This window comes from Podarcis vaucheri, assembly GCF_965113315.1.
Source record: "Podarcis vaucheri genome assembly, chromosome: 10".
NCBI lineage: Eukaryota > Metazoa > Chordata > Lepidosauria > Squamata > Lacertidae > Podarcis > Podarcis vaucheri.
In genome coordinates, this window is record NC_138748.1 from 58,386,107 (window position 1) to 58,403,326 (window position 17,220).

Below are 17,220 nucleotides of genomic sequence, written 5' to 3' on the forward strand. Positions count from 1 at the left end.
TCTTTTCCCCTGCATGGCAAGATACCTTCTTTCCAATCCTTACTTGTCACAAACCATAGTTTACAGTTTTGTCCAAATGGACAGAAGACGGTCAGTGCTTGCTTATGAACCAGGAGGGAATATTGTTGAACATGGGGAGTGAAATATACTCGGAGTCGAGAGTGGATTTATTCAGCTCTTAGTGGTGAGGAGGAATGGAAGTTCCCCCAGAATTTCTGTTTATATCCATTATTTACACAATGGGCCCCACGTGATTGGCTAATTCACCTGTAGGTGAATCAGGTTGCGGATTCACTTCCACCTGGAGCTGGATTGGGTGGTTCCTGTGGACCAATCAGACTGCTGCATTCTGGATCCTATTGTTCTAGGACCAATAAGACTGCTGCATTCTGAATCCTATTGTTCTAGGGCCAATCAGACTGCTGCATTTTGGATCCAATTCAACTCAGTACATAACAGGGAGGAAAGTGAGAGGTGTGTGGATGAGCCCAAGGTTCCTCAGTGCTTTCTCACAGAATGCCAAACCAAAGATCTCCACAGATATGCACAAATTTATGTCTGTTTCACAGTGACAAGCCCATTCAGGAAAATCACTTGAAAGCTGATTTACAATTTCAATTAATAAAGCCGGACTGAATTTTCTGAAAACAGTCAGGAAAGAGCGGGGGAGGGGGCAGATGCAAGACAGACCTCCTGCACCTTTAATAGCTGGATAGAAGAAGGATTTCAGCAGGTGTAGCTTGTCACCTATTCTACACAATTACTAAAGGCGCATCTGGCTGCTGTGCAGTATTCTGGATTTCCTGCATGGATCTGTTCTCAACAGAGCAGAAAAGGAATCGTTAAGGCCACCAGGGTTGAAAGTGGCTTCTCTCTTATCAGACGTGAAGGTTGGGGGTGAGTATGAGTTTGTAACTTACCAGCTTTGCCCAGTGCACAGTGAGTTTGCTCCACAGCCCTGGTTTTCCAGCAAACAGACCCTTGTAAAACTATATCGAGTTGAATGGCATTTAGGGCTGTTGTTGTTGTTTTGCCAGGGATTGCCATGCCTTGAAAGCCTTTAAAGGCACACACAGAAGAACGAAGGGATGGGCTGAATTCAAACAAAACTTCTATGTTCACATGAGCTAATGTGTTTATTTTAACTGGCATCCCAAATGAGCTGTTCTGTTTGGGAAAAAGCAAGCTGCTGGATACATATCCTTTTTTAAAAAAAATGTGGTGCACAAGTTCAGTATCTTCAATGAACATGGAAACATAGTCAAGTTTACAGTAAGGACTGCATACATGGTTACATGAAAGGAACACGGAGGGAGACGTCAGTCCAGAACAACTTTAAATGGAGGGGTTTCTTTTTTATTTTCTTTTTTTTGAGCAGGATGATAGGATGATAGATGCTGCCATTTTGTCTTGATTCCGAATGCCCCTTTTGCAATGCAGTACATTTTGCATTGTGGGTTTTTGACTGATAAACCACCACGTCACACTCAATTTCATTCATGAAAGTGGGTTGTGGTATGACACAACAAGGATTGTCAATGGACCTGTTATCACTCCCCTACCCTTTTCCACTCATGCATGCTTCCATTCCCCTATGAGTCACTGTGAGGTATGCCAAAATGCTGCCAAATATTTCATTACACGAGCAAAGCACCCACAATATGGGTTTCTAGGGCTGCAAATGGGTTGTGTTTTTTTAATGGGAATTATCAGCACAGAAATGAGCACTAAACTTCTACATTCCGCTAGATTTCCAGAAGCACATTTTTGTGTGCGCTATTTTGCCTAATAGAGTCACTTTTGCAAGCAATTTCCCCTGTTGGGATGCTTTTTGTGTTATTTTCAGTAATATATGCATTTTTGTTCCCACTTTAGTCTAAAATACACAGTCTGTATGCATTTTCTGATTGGAGGACTGCATCACAAAATGAGGAGGGCTGTGAGTTTTGAAGGACAGCTGCATTTCAGCTTGTGTGTGGGTCTCAAAAGTGTGAGCTGGGTAGGTTTTCATTAACATTTAGACCAAGCTAATTTCTCCCCCTGGTTTACATGTAGCACGCCAAAGGGTTAAACAGGTGCCTCTGAGTGGTTTCAACCACTTCTCAGTTTCTGCAAAACTTGTCCCTGTTTATAGCAGGTCTGAACAATGGCCAATGACCCTCCCTCCCTTGTAGTCTTCTGGAGAATTTTTCACTTCCAAATATTTCTGAACAGGTTTTGATAGAAAACAGATTTATTTGTTTTCCTTCCAGACGGACTAAGAATATCTAATTCTTTTAGATATTGCAGAAGAATGCTTGACATAGCTATAAATTCAGGGTGCCAGTTTAAACAACCTAAGCTCGAGTCAGGATTGCTGCTAGTTTGCTCGACTTTTCGGATGGTGGAGGGGGGTGGGGAAGGGAGAATTGGAACGGCTCGCCTGTCTTCTTCCCTGGGGTCGCTTGCTTGTGGTTCAGCAGATGCCATAGCATACACGCAACTGAAGCAATACATTTTATACCCTCAAAGGCCAGAACGTACACTGCGCTTGGAATTAGCCATTTCACATCCTAGACGAGGCTATGCATACAAACAGACCCAGTCAGTCTCATGCCTCCAGTAATAGCAGCTGCTAAAAGAGTTGGTGACCTTCAGCTCTGGCCACTTTAACCTCCACCATCATCCCTCAATTTTTTCTAAGCTGTTTTTGGGCACTGTGAATTGTTTACAATATGTGTCCACTTCCTCCAGATCCTTTCTGCAGCCTCCTTAAGCTTTGTAGTATTGCAGACCACAACTCTAGCTTGTATCATCTTAACGAAATCTTGCGTGCTCTTACATTACAACTTTTTTTGGGGGGTGAGCAGCATGCCTTCCCTGTGCCCCGATTTCATTATTCTAATAAGCATTTAAGGCTACTGTAGAGACTAGGATTCTTTTTTTAAAAAAGATCTTGTGATTCCCCCCTCCCCATTTTGTACTTTTCATATTAAAATTTTGCTACTTAAAAAGAAGCCTAGTAAAAGAAAATGAGTGGTGTGATGTCATTCCACTTCACCCTGCTGTACCCTCCACTCAGAATCATCAGTTTGGCTTTCGGAGGGCAAGGGGAAGGCTGACTGAGATGTCTGCCATATATTATGCTGGAAGTTACCAAGTCTATGGCGGGTGGGGAGATTAGGACATGAATCAGCTGCCGCCACAAGTCCCCAGCAACTTCTAGTTAGGGCCTGCATTCAGGAAGGGGGAGACATTTGATGCAGATCATGTATAAAGGTAAACTGCCCAGTCAGCACTTTGTAGAAAAGATACAGAAGCCAAAATGCAGCCATACTCTGAGATTTGCACACTTTTTTTGGAGAATAAACCAATTGCTATACATTTTGGAAAGTTGCATGTTCACTGTTTGTTTGGATGCCTCTTAAGTGATCATAAAGAAAGGTTAGTTTCCAAGATCAAGGCGAGGGCTTTTGTCTATGTTTGGATACAACTGGGCCCCATTTTGAATCAAGATGGTGGACTGAGCCTTTCAAAACCTCACTGATTTTAATCACTGATTTCATAACTGCGCCAATGTTTTGGTTTCTTAGAATGCCTAAGCAATGCTAGGCCTGAGGCTGCTTGTATAGTATATAGCAGAACATACCCTTAATCATTGAATACTAGGACTGCGATCCTTGAATGCCCATTGAAGTGCTGCAAGCATATATCTGTTTTCATGTGTATGGCAGCGCATGGGTGCTTGGATGTTGATAGGTTGGCACAGCTCCACATCACTGATATGTTGGCCATAGAACACTGCTTTGAAGGAAAGGGACCTAGGAAGGCATCTAGTCTACCCACCCTGCTCCGAGCAGCTTTTGCAGCGTAGAGCGCAGCTATAACATCCTGACAGATGGACCCTTAGCCTCTGCTTAAATAACCCCAGCCAATCAGAATTTATCGTTTTCCTCCCATGCCTGCATTCAGTGTCTCTGCATCAGAGTGCCAGAAACTGAGTTTCCCTTCTGCGTTTGTCATCATTTGGCCATTAGGAACTTTCAGCATTTGTCTCCCATTGTTTGCTGCTCCTTGCTTTGGCAAAAATAAGCTGAAAAGAGTTGCTGCTGTTTCCAGATCTAAATGTAAACGTAAAGGGACCCTTGACCATTAGGTTCAGTTGTGGCCAACACTGGGGTTGCGACGCTCATCTCAATTTTATTGGCCATGGGAGCTGACGTACAGCTTCCAGGTCATGTGGCCAGCATGACTAAGCCGCTTCTGGCGAACCAGAGCAGCGCACGGAAACGCCGTTTACCTTCCCGCTGGAGCGGTACCTATTGATCTACTTGCACTTTGATGTGCTTTTGAACTGCTAGGTTGGCAGGAGCAGGGACCGAGCAACAGGCACTCACCCCTTCACGGGGATTCGAACCGCCGACTGTCTGATCGGCAAGTCCTAGGCTCTGTGGTTTAACCCACAGCGCCACCCGCATCCCATTTCCAGATCTAGCTGAGCACAATAGGTTTGCCAAATGTTGTGATGTTGTTGTTGTTTAGTCATAGAATCATAGAATCATAGAGTTGGAATAGACCACAAGGGCCATCGAGTCCAACCCCCTGCCAAGCAGAAAACACCATCAGAGCACTCCTGACATATGGTTGTCAAGCCTCTGCTTAAAGACCTCCAAAGTAGGAGACTCCACCACACTCCTTGGCAGCAAATTCCACTGTCGAACAGCTCTTACTGTCAGGAAGTTCTTCCTAATGTTTAGGTGGAATCTTCTTTCTTGTAGTTTGGATCCATTGCTCCGTGTCCGCTTCTCTGGAGCAGCAGAAAACAACCTTTCTCCCTCCTCTATATGACATCCTTTTATATATTTGAACGTGGCTATCATATCACCCCTTAACCTCCTCTTCTCCAGGCTAAACATGCCCAGCTCCCTTAGTCGTTCCTCATAAGGCATCGTTTCCAGGCCTTTGACCATTTTGGTTGCCCTCCTCTGGACATGTTCCAGTTTGTCAGTGTCCTTCTTAAACTGTGGTGCCCAGAACTGGACACAGTACTCCAGATGAGGTCTGACCAGAGCAGAATACAGTGGCACTATTAGTCGTTTAGTCGTGTCCGACTCTTCGTGACCCCATTGACCAGAGCACGCCAGGCACCCCTGTCTTCCACTGCCTCCCGCAGCTTGGTCAGACTCATGTTTGTCGCTTCAAGAACACTGTCCAACCATCCCGTCTTCTGTCATCCCCTTCTCCTTCTGCCCTCACTTCCATACATCACTACTGGGAAAACCATAGCTTTAACTATACGGGCCTTTGTTGGCAAGGTGATGTCTCTGCTTTTTAATATGCTGTCTAGGTTTGCCATTGCCTTTCTCACAATATCACAATGCTGTGATATTGTGTGGTCATTTGTTCTGGGTGAGAGCTTTGGGGGGTGGAGCTCTCTGCCAGAGGGCAGAGCCTAGAGCAGTCTTTGCCAACCTGGTGCTCTCTGGGTATTTTGGACTGCAACTGCAGCCAGAGAGTTACAGTTCCTAGAACACCCTTGCGAAGAAGAGTGAGTAGTTGTTATACCACTCGGGGAATTGTAGCTCCAGGAGCGGAATAGGAACTTCATAATTACTCTCAGCACCCTTAAGAAACTAGAGCTCCAATAATTCTTTGGGGAAAGCTGTGACTGTTTAAAAGGGTATCATGGTACTGTTATGGGGCTTCCTGCTGCCGTTGCGCTGCCGCTTCACGATTTCTGTTCTTGTCCTGAAGCAAATTTCTTAACCCGAGGTAATATTTCTGGGTTAGCGGAGTCTGTAACCTGAAGCGTATGTAACCCGAGGTACCAGTGTAATAGGAAAATATTTGATGGTTGTCCAGCTCCCCTCCTCCACCTTCGTGTGATGTGCCCTTCAACTCGATAAGCATGACAACAGTCTTCCTGTTCAAATATTAAGGAAGGCCTCTGCATAGGTCTCCCCTCCTCCTCCATCTCACTTCCACCAAGTAATCATATGTGAGCAAACCCTATATATACATATAATCAGCAGGCAAGCTTTAACTAATTCCAGTTTTCTTTTTGTCTCCTTAAAATTGCACTGTGCATCAACCCCGTGTCCTCCCGCCCCTTCTCTTTCCTCTTTCCTTCATTGCAAATGCCTGAACTTGGAGTAAAGGGTTGGAAATTTTGCACGAGGGAGGGGGGGGAAGGACTCTTTTTTCCCTCTCTCCCTTTTAAATAAAAAAAAGCACCCTGAGTGCAGAGTCTAGGCTAGAATTCCAGAGGAAGTTGAGGGCCTCCTGTTCTGCACAGGAAGCAATCTTGGAGCAGGCCTTAAATGCCAGATTCCAGGCAGAGTTTAACTAACCACTGACAGCTCTGTAAACAAAGCAGGGACAAAAAAGAGAGCAGCTTTCCCTTTTCTGGTAGTCATTTTTAAGTTTGGGGCCTGCAGGAGAATTCTCCTATATTTGTCTCGATAGGATATAAACCAAAGGCTGTGAGAGGGCTTTGCATATGAAGGAACTATAGAAGAGAGCAAATATTTCATGGAGTAAACCCTCAGGAGGAAGGTAGGTGCCTGTTTAAATTGCAGGGATCAAGTTCTGTCTCTTTCTCCCCTCCCCGCCCTTCTTCCCCAAAACCCAGCAAAAATGTGCCAGCCTCCAGCTTTGCTTTCCGAAGAAGGATTTATAGCAAAATTGCCTTTGACTGGGTGATGTTTTAAAACACTAGGTTCTCTCTCTCCACCCCTAATGCCACCTTTAATCTTCCCAAAATTCCTCCTTTTAGTAGTGTGGCTAGCAAGGCAAAAGATCTTTCAAGTTCAGGGTAGCATTTTGCTGGAAAAAGTTGCTTGATTTCTTTATTTACAGTTTTCCCCTCCTCTTTCTCTCTCTCTCCCTCAAGTCTGCAATTGTATAATACTGTAGTGATGTTACAAATTAACTAATATTTCATTCACAGTTCCAGGAACATTTTAACTAATGTTAAAATGTATACATTGCTCATGTTTATTATACCCAGACTGTGGTTCAATAATGTATAGTTGTTTTGTCAACTGTTGTGCAATTTTTAAGGAATAATAAAATTGTTTATATATTTTTTATTTTTTAAAAAAAGACTGTTCCCCCGGTACAAAAAAGCATTCATATAACAAATAGAAAATGTTCTTGTTTACTTTTAAATCATCTTAATTTCTAGTCAGGGAGCTGAATTCCAAAATGTGTTGCATCAAAAGTTTTAAAATTTTATCTCGGTGACTCTTTGGGGATCCAGTTTACTATCAAGGGGAATGTGACAGAGAACTGAATTTGGAGCTGAATTTAAAAGGCGAACAAAATTTAATGTAACCCAGTTAATTAAAGGCACCCTTTCATTTCCATGTGTTGTTCTAAGCAACTTTCGCCTCTCTCTTTCTCTTTCTCCCTGAAGTTCAGTCTGATTTGGGGTGTTTATCCAAGTCTGAGTGCACGCCATGGACGACTTTGAACGTCGCAGAGAGCTCAGGAGGCAAAAACGAGAGGAGATGCGCCTGGAAGCAGAGAGGTGAGTAATTAAATTTTATTTGGAAATGCTGTCTGCAGTTTTATTTTTTACTTTTTAAAAAAGCCTTGTCTCTGAGACTTCCTCCCGTTAAAATGAATTGAAGAGACATGGTTCAACAGACCGTGCTGCCTGGAAGTTTAAGAAGTTTCTTTCTTTCTTTTTTTGCATAGTATGAACGCAGCAGTTCCTCAACCACTAGGCCCTTCTGTGAATTCCATTTGCCACCTTTTGTGCCTTGGGAGGGAATTACCTGAAGGAGAGGGGAGGCAGAAGACAGTTTATAGGCCTTATTAGAAGGGAGCAGAAGAAGCTGGTAATAGCCATGTTTAAAGTGTCTAATTACTGTCAAGTCGAAGCAGTCCTGTTTGAGAGCCTACGGTGAAATTACAGGGTGTTTGAGTAGAAGCTGGTAGGGAACATTTTTAATGTGTCCTTAACAGTATAGTATGCAACAGTAAATACCGTTGCTTATTAATAGTGGATAGAGTGTTTAATTCTAACACATCCTTTCGGAGTATATCCTCTGGAACAATTTCTTGCTTGTTCCCTTTGTATGGTACTGGTGGAGAACAAAGCTATTTAAGCCCAAGGTAGGGAACTGATAGCCTGTGGGCCAAATCCACCACCTCCTGGCCCTTAGATAAGCACCTAATCCCAAGCATGCCTGCTTGGCAAATGCTGCAATGCTCAACCACTGTTCCCTGAGCTCAGACCCAGGTAAAGTGCTCTTTAACCACTTATATGCCTACTATGAACTGCAACAGAATTTATTCTGGGTGCTTCCTTTACATCCTAGTGTTGTGTGAGCCAAATGAGAGCTGAGGTGTATTTGGCAAGAAGTCTAAACACACACACACATCAGCACCCCCCAACCGACTGCTGTTATTAGTTCTGTGAAAGAGGGCTTAGTGAAGTTATTTGCATACCTTCCATTTTTTTATTGTGAGAGAAGGCAGCCATTTTGGTTGCCGTTTCGTGTCCCCCCCCCTCAAGAAGCGCTTTTTGCAGGGCTACAATCTTGTGTGGCACCCCAAAATGTGTGTTTCTGGGCGTGAAGCCCTGATAATTGCTTTTTTGGGGGGGATCGCAGCGCGAAATCATGCAAGATCACAGCAACCAAAATGGCTGCTGTGCTCTAGTGATAAAAACCAGGAAGATGGCGTCCCAGATACTGGCTTCAAACTGTTGGAGGGTATGCGTTTTCGCGTGTTTTAGTTGGCATGGGAATAAGCCAAGTAGGTGGAGCAAAAGCAGTTTGCCTTTCATCCTCATTCAGTTCAGAATATGAGTCTTGTCGAAGAAGATTTGGTGTCCAGGGATTGTCACTGTAAGTAGCTGTTTTGAAAAGCTGCGTGCAATGCCCATTCCACTGTTCACGTGTATGAGATTGCCGACTCCTCATTTGGGCTAGCTTGTGTGTGGATGCAAATGGAGGGTGCACGGAAACTCTCAGCTACTTTGGGGGAGGTCCTTGGGCATGATGATCTCTGTGGGATGGGCTTCCCACTCTGAGCAGGCACACTGCTGCTGCCATTGCCTCTCCCTCTGGACCCAGTTGGCACCACCTCCCAGAGAGAGAGGACAAAGTCTTTGGAGATTACTGTTGCTTCTCCTTGCTCTCCTCAGTTCTTCTGAGATGGCAGCCACACCAAGCAAGGAGGTTGGGAGGCTCCAAGGAGTGGGGCCCTGGCTATAAGGTGGGACTCAGCTAGCGCCCAGCCATGTCTACCTTGACATTGACCTTGCTTCCAGTATTGAGCTGGTTCTCCCTAATTGAAGGTGGCATGATAGGACACTGTTGCCTCCTACGACATGTGTGCATTCATCCCCCTACAAGTCTGTGGGCAGAGTTTTGTGAGTTTCTATACTGCTTTAAAATCAGCAGAATTTTCACCATTGGGAAAACATTTGAGAGAAAAGCCCCTGGGGTGATGTTATGTCAAGGCATAGCATTGTTTGAAGTGAGGCATTATGGGGGAACATGGCAGCCCTTTGGGCCACTGAGAGAAAAAATTACTCCTGCTGTTTACACTGAATTTTTAACAACGAAAGGAAGGGGGTGGGGGGCTGCTACTTGTTCCCAGTAAGCCCCTTACCTCTGGCAATGTGGAAAAAATTTGCCCACCCTACCTAGAAATTCACTGGGTGGGAGATCCATCTCATTTTCACAGCCGCCAGATGGGCTGGGGAAGTGGAGCAGCATTCTGGGTTCAGCTTCTTTCTGGTACAGCTGGGCTAGAACATCTCTCCTAATGTTACTGTTACATTTTCACCCCATCTCCATGGTAATATGGGATATAACACAACTACATGGCATGACCTCATGGTGTCACTGCTCCTGTCTCACCTCGCTGGCTGGCTGTGGAGAGGAGATGCTTCATGCCATGTGCTCTGCTCTACACCAGGGAGTGGAAGAAACTGTGACGCTCCAAATGTGGCCGAACTCCAACTCCCATAAGTCCAAGCCAGCATGGCCAATGGTCAGGGATGATGAGAGTAGTAGTCCAATGACATTTGGAAGGCCACTGCGTCCTTACGCTGTTCTGGACATAACCACATTGCAGTGGTGGTAGCCCTGTTGGTCCTGCAACGCCTAGTTATACAATATTCTTTAGATGGGAGCTTTAGAAATAAAGTAAAGTAACAATTTAGGTTAGGGGTTTAAAAAGTGCATTCTGTTTGCATTTCTGCAAAACCTCTGAAAGAAGTTTGCTGAGCCTTCCAAGGAATATATCTGTGGAGAAGTCAAGCATGAAGTCTGTGACCTGAAATGGCGTATAGATGGGGAAATGTATATGTTAAATCCATCAACTGATTGAAGATTGATTAGCTGTGCTATTGTAACTAATTAAACAAAAGGCCTGAAACCTGCAGTATTTCCAGGTTTTAAAACACTCTAGGGATTTAACTGAACACTTGCACCATTCAGATCTGGCTTGAATTATACTGGTATCAGTATTTCCCTCTCCCCTCCCCCATATATCCAGCTGAAGTTTCCTGATTTGGCAAGGACTGGGGGCAAGCTCATGGGCGTTTTGAATTCCTCTCTTATACGTGTGGCCAACATCCAAGATGGCTGTCTGCGTAACAGTCTGTGGATGTGGGCATCTTGCTAGGGTGGCTGTTTAAAACAGCAAGGAACAATCTCTTTCTCTATATGGAGACTCTGTGGGTTGGAGGATTTCATCCTAGGTGCATTGTCTAGGAGAACTCCTAGATTCATCTTTGTCGCTGGAGGCCCAAGTGGCCTTGGTCATGGAGTCTTTGGACCAGCTTCAGCCATTCCCAGACAGGGATAGCTTGACCTCTGTCATCCATGATCTGCTAAGCTATCGACTGGGTGACTACAATCCTTAAACATGACATGGAGGCTGCAACTTGCTGCATAATGTGGTGGCAAATATGCTGGGTAGAACATCTTATAGGAGCCACATAACAGTAGTCCTCAAATAAACCCACCGGCTGCCATTGTGCTCTGGCCTGATTTCAAGGCACTAGATACGACTTACAATGCTCTGAGTGGTTTGAGACTTGGCTATTTGGAGGAATGTCTTTCCCCCATATTGCCGTGCCTGGCCTTTAAGACCCACCTTGGGGAGCAGGGCAATCCTTAACATCACCCTTTTGGGAGCTATACATTATGTGGGGTGCGAGACAGGTCTTCTGCACTGCAGCAGCTTGATTTCATAATGCCAAATGGAGGTTACTTTTTGGTGCTAAAATAAAACCTCTTTCTGTAAGCATTTGGGATGGGCTCATGGGACTGTTTGGGTTACGACTTGCCTGCTGGTTTCTTCCTATTGATTAGGGTGATTTTGTCAGGGTTTTTTTTGGCTTAATTTCAACTTCTCATTTTTTGAGTCTTCAGTTTAGTTCTCCACCTTAGCTTGCATTTAAAAAGAAATCCTCATGAATATTCTCCAGCTTTTTAGAGCGAATTTCTCCTGACCGACACATTTTGGCAAAGCGGTCTTCCCTAATATAACACATTTGTGCATGCTACTTTCACTGAAATGTCATATTTTTGCACTCTAATATATGCATTTTTGTAAACATTACTCGGCTGGAGGACTGTAATGGCAGAAGTGAGACTTCCAAAGGATGGCTGTGTTTCGGTTTTTGTATAGTTTCAGAAAGTGTGTATTAGGTACTGTAGATTCATCTTTAAATAGAAATGGAACCAAATTTCTCCCCCATCCCTACTATTGATGGATCATGTTTTTCTGCTCTTACCTTTTAGCATGTGTGTTATAACTGTTAGGAAGTTGTGCTCCAGCCTGAAATAGTCATTGAAATAAATATAAATGAATAAGACTGGCCTTCCCAACTAAAGTTATAGGTATGAAGCATAGCTTGAACTTGGGCTTACTGCACCCTCTATGGTTAACCACCATTTTGTGGTGGGATGGATTGAGGAAATATTGTGCTGTGCTGGACTTTCAGAACTAGTAATGTTTGTTCGAGGACTGTGTTGTTGCTTAAAGGTAAAGGGACCCCTGACCATTAGGTCCAGTCGTGACCGACTCTGGGGTTGCGGTGCTCATCTCGCTTTATTGGCTGAGGGAGCCGGCGTACAGCTTCTGGGTCATGTGGCCAGCATGTCTAAGCCACTTCTGGCGAACCAGAGCAGCGCACGGAAACACCGTTTACCTTCCCACCAGAGTGGTACCTATTTATCTACTTGCACTTTGATGTGCTTTCGAACTGCTAGGTGGGCAGGAGCAGGGACCGAGCAACTGGAGCTCACTCCATCGCGGGGATTTGAACCGCCAACCTTGGCAAACCCTAGGCCCTGTGGTTCTAACCCACAGCGCCACCCGCGTCCCGCGCTGTTGCTTGGTGCTTTTTAAAAAGAAGTCTCTTGTGTTTTTGTCTTTTGAACAAAACCAAATCCCAGAAACTAGAAGAGTAAAATGGGCTTTTCTTTAGCACGTTCTCCTGCTCTCCCAACTTCCCTGAGCGATGAGGTGTTATAGAGCTAGGGCTGCCATACATCTGGGTTTCCCCAGAAATATTTGGGATTGGGCACTCAGAAATTGCATCGGGGGAAATTTCTGGTAAGTGGTAAAATGCCTCGGAAAACCCAGACGTATGGCAAACCCAGCCTTCCCAACAGCTCCAGTCACAGATGCAGAAGCAAAAGGGAGGCAGGAAAGGAAGCAAATGGCGGATGCGTCTGCCTTGCCAGCTGCCTCACTGGCCCAGGAGCAGGCAGCCCGAGAGGCCCATTGACCCTTCCTGTGGGGCCACTGAGAGTGCCTGTGTCCTGTGTCCGGTGCGCTGCACAGTGCGCTTGGCTGGAGAAGACGTGACATTTGATGTGCGCCAGACTCGGCCACGCACCCGGTGGGAAGCATAGCGAGGTGACTCTGGGAGAAGCGCAGCGGCCTGAAATTGGCTGGAAATGGTGCCTCCTGCTTCCCGAAACCGGAGGTTCCAGAAACCTGTGGTCACCCCGCACCCTGCATGTGCCAGCAGCGTGTTGGGCAGCTCTGGAGCAAAGGGGGCACTGCAGCCTTGACACCTCAGATTGCACAGGATGCAAGCCAGATTTTCACTTTTTGAAATACGGCAACCCTATGTAGAGCCAGAGATTTTGGTCTCCGTTGCCTAAGAGAACCTGGGAGACTTGGCAATTTTTGCTTTATACATACAGGTAGAGCATAGGTGGGCATAGACAGCAGGTACTCATATCCATTGCACTTTTTAAATCTACACTGATAGGCATAGTTCTCCAGGGATCCAGATGAAGGTCTCTTCCAGGTCTACCTGAAGATGATGGTCTTATTATGAATTCCCATCTGTACGCAAAGCTTGGGGTCTATCCCTGAGGCATGACCCTTCCTCCAGTATTGTCCATCTAGTCCAATATTGTCTACTCTGAAAGCAGTTCATCGGGGTCTCCTATAGAGTTCTTTACCCTCATCGCATCGTGTAAGTGAAGATGTCCAGGACTGAACCTAGGACCCTCTTCATGCAAATTACAGTCTTTACCATTGAGCTGTGTCCCTCCCTGAGGGGTCAAAACAAGAAAATGACTCAGAATGAAATGTCTTTGCAAGAGCCTCCTCGGGGCATATGTAAACCACACAACTTTACAGCTATGAGATTTATTTTCCATGTTACAGCTGGGGGCTCCCAATGCTGCTGTTATAGCTGAAAAAGGCATTTTCATTAAAGGACTTTGTTGTTTATGACCTTAATTTTCATCTGCTGATTTACAACAGCAATGTAAAGAGACCTTTAAGTGAGTGTAAGTAGTGTAACTATTTAAGAAAATATTTACACTCTCTTAAAAAGCTACTTTTTGAAGCTATTTTCCTCCAGGCTAAAAGTCCAAGGACCCAGGGAGACTAGTGTTCTTGCACCTATGTGCTTGTGGGATGACTCTCCTTTGTTATTCTGAAGATGTTGAAGTTTCTTAAAACCTTATATTCATTCCCTTTTAAATTCTGAAGGTATCTCACACTTCACAGATGATAGACAAATCTGGTGTTTGTAAAGTATTTTGTTTCCTACATAGAAACTTTGGTGTCTTATTTTCTAAATTCACCAGGGTATAGAAGTGTCAGGAAACTGACATCGGAGGGAGAGGCGAAGGGGAGGCTCCCAGATGATGCTGGCGAAGGACCCAGCAGCAGGGGGAGAAACAGCTCAGTAGAGGGGGAAGCCAATCAGCGCAACACCAGGGATAAAGGGGGGCAGACGGGGGAAGTGGAGAGAGGGCTCCAGGACTCTTCACTGGACATCAGTGGGGAGAGCCCAGGTCCTCCGCTACCCACGCCTTCCCTGCGCAGAAGACTCCCGCGCAGTGAGAGGAGGAGGAGACTGGGTGTCAAACAACTTTTATGTTGGAAGAAGTTCAAGAAACGCCCACTGACGGATTCTGCCAGTGACTGAGGCAGCCACCATGAGAAGGGGCTGTGCAGTCAGAAAGGTTTAACAAGGCAAATTAACCGAGAAAGGCACCATCTTACGCACGAGTAACTCATACCTATTACAAGAAGAATACATCAAAACTGCTTTGGGCTAATAATGAAATAATGTCATTAATTTTCCTAAGGGAAGACTATGGTGTCATTAAAAAGAAAAAGGCAAACAACAACAACAAAACAATAGATAGAATAGCTTCCTTCAGCAGTTCCCCTGTCTATATAATAACACAGATTGGAGTTCATGTCAAAGAACTGCATGCAATTCAAAGAAAGTTAAGTAAACGTTTCGGTAGCAGATTTTCTTTAATGTGATCATATCAGAGTATTGCTCCAAAATTGCAGGCAAATGTACTAAAACCTGCAGCTTTTACATTGTAACCTGTTGTGGGGAGAACTATTGGTCACACAGTGTCCCATGGAGAAGAAGGATTGATTATTAAAAACTGTAGATCTTTGTGGGGAATCGGGGTCTCCTAAAAACTCACAGCACTCAAAACAAACTGCAATTCTCAGCATACCTTGGAGGAAGCCTCAGCTGTTTTAAAGTGGTATACAGTGGTACCTCGGGTTACATATGCTTCAGGTTACATACGCTTCAGGTTACAGACTCTGCTAACCCAGAAATAGTACCTCGGGTTAAGAACTTTGCTTCAGGATGAGAACAGAAATTGTGCAGCGGCAGCACAGCAGCAGCAGGAGGCCCCATTAGCTAAAGTGGTACCTCAAGTTAAGAACAGTTTCAGGTTAAGAACGGACCTCCAGAATGAATTAAGTTCTTAACCCGAGGTCCCACTGTAGTGCAGATGGGGCCTAAGTTGCTGCCCTTTAAATTGAAGGCTGGCATCTCTTATGGGAGCTGCTAGTCATGAGATAGGGAAGACAATCTTCCTTAAGTCTGTCTGCAAAGGACTTTGCTATCATTTTTCAATGGCTACTGTTCTGTGGCAGCAAACGGAGACAAAAACAGAAAGCGCACTTGGTAATACTCCACTCTTGGTTTTAGTGCGTGAAATCTCAATGAAGGCAATGTAGTTATGTGCGTGCAACTGTGGGTTGGGGTTTGGCGTACAATCCCTTATTATGGCCAAACGCTGTGTAATTTGTGTGGCATTTCAAATCTTCGTGGAGATGGCTCTGTTTGCAAACATAGAGGCTGCAAATGCTGCAGATGCGGCGACATGTCTAATCCGAATGTTCCTAAAAGGAATCTCCGTATCTGTAAGCAAAGAGGCCCTTCCACAAACAAACCAAGTTTTGTTATCTCAGCTGCTTCTTGAAGCTGAATATTCAGCAGCTGGAGATGTTGGGACCAAATCCAGCCCTATTTGAGGGGTGAGTATCCCCCCAAAAAACCCAATTACCGTACTTCTCCGTGTATAACACACCCCCATGTATAAGACCCCTGTTTTGGGGGACTCAAATTTAAGAAAATGGGGGGAGATGGCACAAACTTCTTGAGCTTTTTGGGGGGAGGATTGCCCAGAGTTGTTAAGCTTTTTTTAGGGGGAAATGCCAACAATCTCTCACCTGCATGTGCAGCTATATCCGCCTCTCATATGTCCCCTCGCTGGCAGAAGCTGCCAATTGCCCGCCCAATTGCTGCAGCGTCAGCCAATCAGCACCACCCATTGACGCAGAAACCAATAACACACACAATAGCCACTGACAGCCACGGCAGCAACCAATCAAACGTCCACCCTATACACTACCCATATATAAGATGACCCCCAATTTTTAGCATGATTTTAAAAGAAAAAATCCTAGTCTTATACACAGAAAAGTACGGCATTTTATTTCTTTATTACAAGTGTTTATATTCTGTGAGTTGGGCCCAATATAACTCCAAATAATGCAAAAACCATCAAAAGTTATGTGGTGTTTCTGGGAAATTTTTGGTTTCATTTGGCGAACTTTGCATAGGGAAAAAAAATCAGTTTGCGTTGGAAAATTTCCTGCCGCCTTACAGAGTGATCTGTTTTAGCACATTTATTTTACTTTGGCACGTTTGTTAAATTTACATATCACTTCCCAGTAAAAAAAAAAAAGGAACTTATAAGCATGTAATTATTGTTTTTTACAAAAAAATGAAATTACAAAAGAAGATTTTATAATATAATTAATATAATATAATATAATATAATATAATATAATATAATATAATATAATATAATATAATATAGTAATTGCTGTCCAAAAGCCTGGGAAAACAAAAATCCTTGCCTGACTTGGAAACAATGCCAAGGTTGGTGACACACAGCCTCCCTAGGAAGAGCACTCCATAAATACTTAGGCTTACCTGCATTTAGTACAAGGATGGGCGTTTGCTTAGGCCTGTACATAAATGTTTGTAACATCTGCATAAGTGATTACTAATAAAAATGATCACATTGGACATATATTTTGTTCTGTATTAATGCCAAATGTGCTAATAAAACCCAAGGACCTTAGGAAGTCGCCTCGTGCCAAATATCATATTTATTGCTCATTTGCTTTTAATGATATTTCATGCAAACAAAAAGCTTCCTGCTAAATGCTGATATCCTGTCCATTTCTGTTTTGGTTCCAACGATAGTAGATACAAGTCATATTTCTGATTCTGTCAACAAACGAACATGCAGACTGTGGTAATTTCTGCTCCTGTTTCCAATGGAATTCTCCAGAATTCCTTCCCGTAGCCAAAACGCTTCTACTGCAAGGATGGGGAAAGTGGGGTGCTCTGAATTTTGTTGGACCCCCCTAGTCTCACCATCCCTGAGTATTCTCCATGCTGGCTGG

General features: G+C 44.3%; 1 protein-coding gene across 1 annotated transcript in view; it reads left to right on the forward strand.

Annotated features, from left to right (window-relative positions):
- CALD1 (caldesmon 1) overlaps positions 1 to 17,220 on the forward strand; it is a 196,279-nt gene that overhangs the window by 106,995 nt on the left and 72,064 nt on the right. The window contains exon 3 of the mRNA XM_082241240.1: positions 7,397 to 7,510. Coding sequence (XP_082097366.1) covers positions 7,440 to 7,510 — 71 coding nt within the window. The 5' untranslated portion in view covers positions 7,397 to 7,439. The remainder of the gene's footprint in view (positions 1 to 7,396; positions 7,511 to 17,220) is intronic.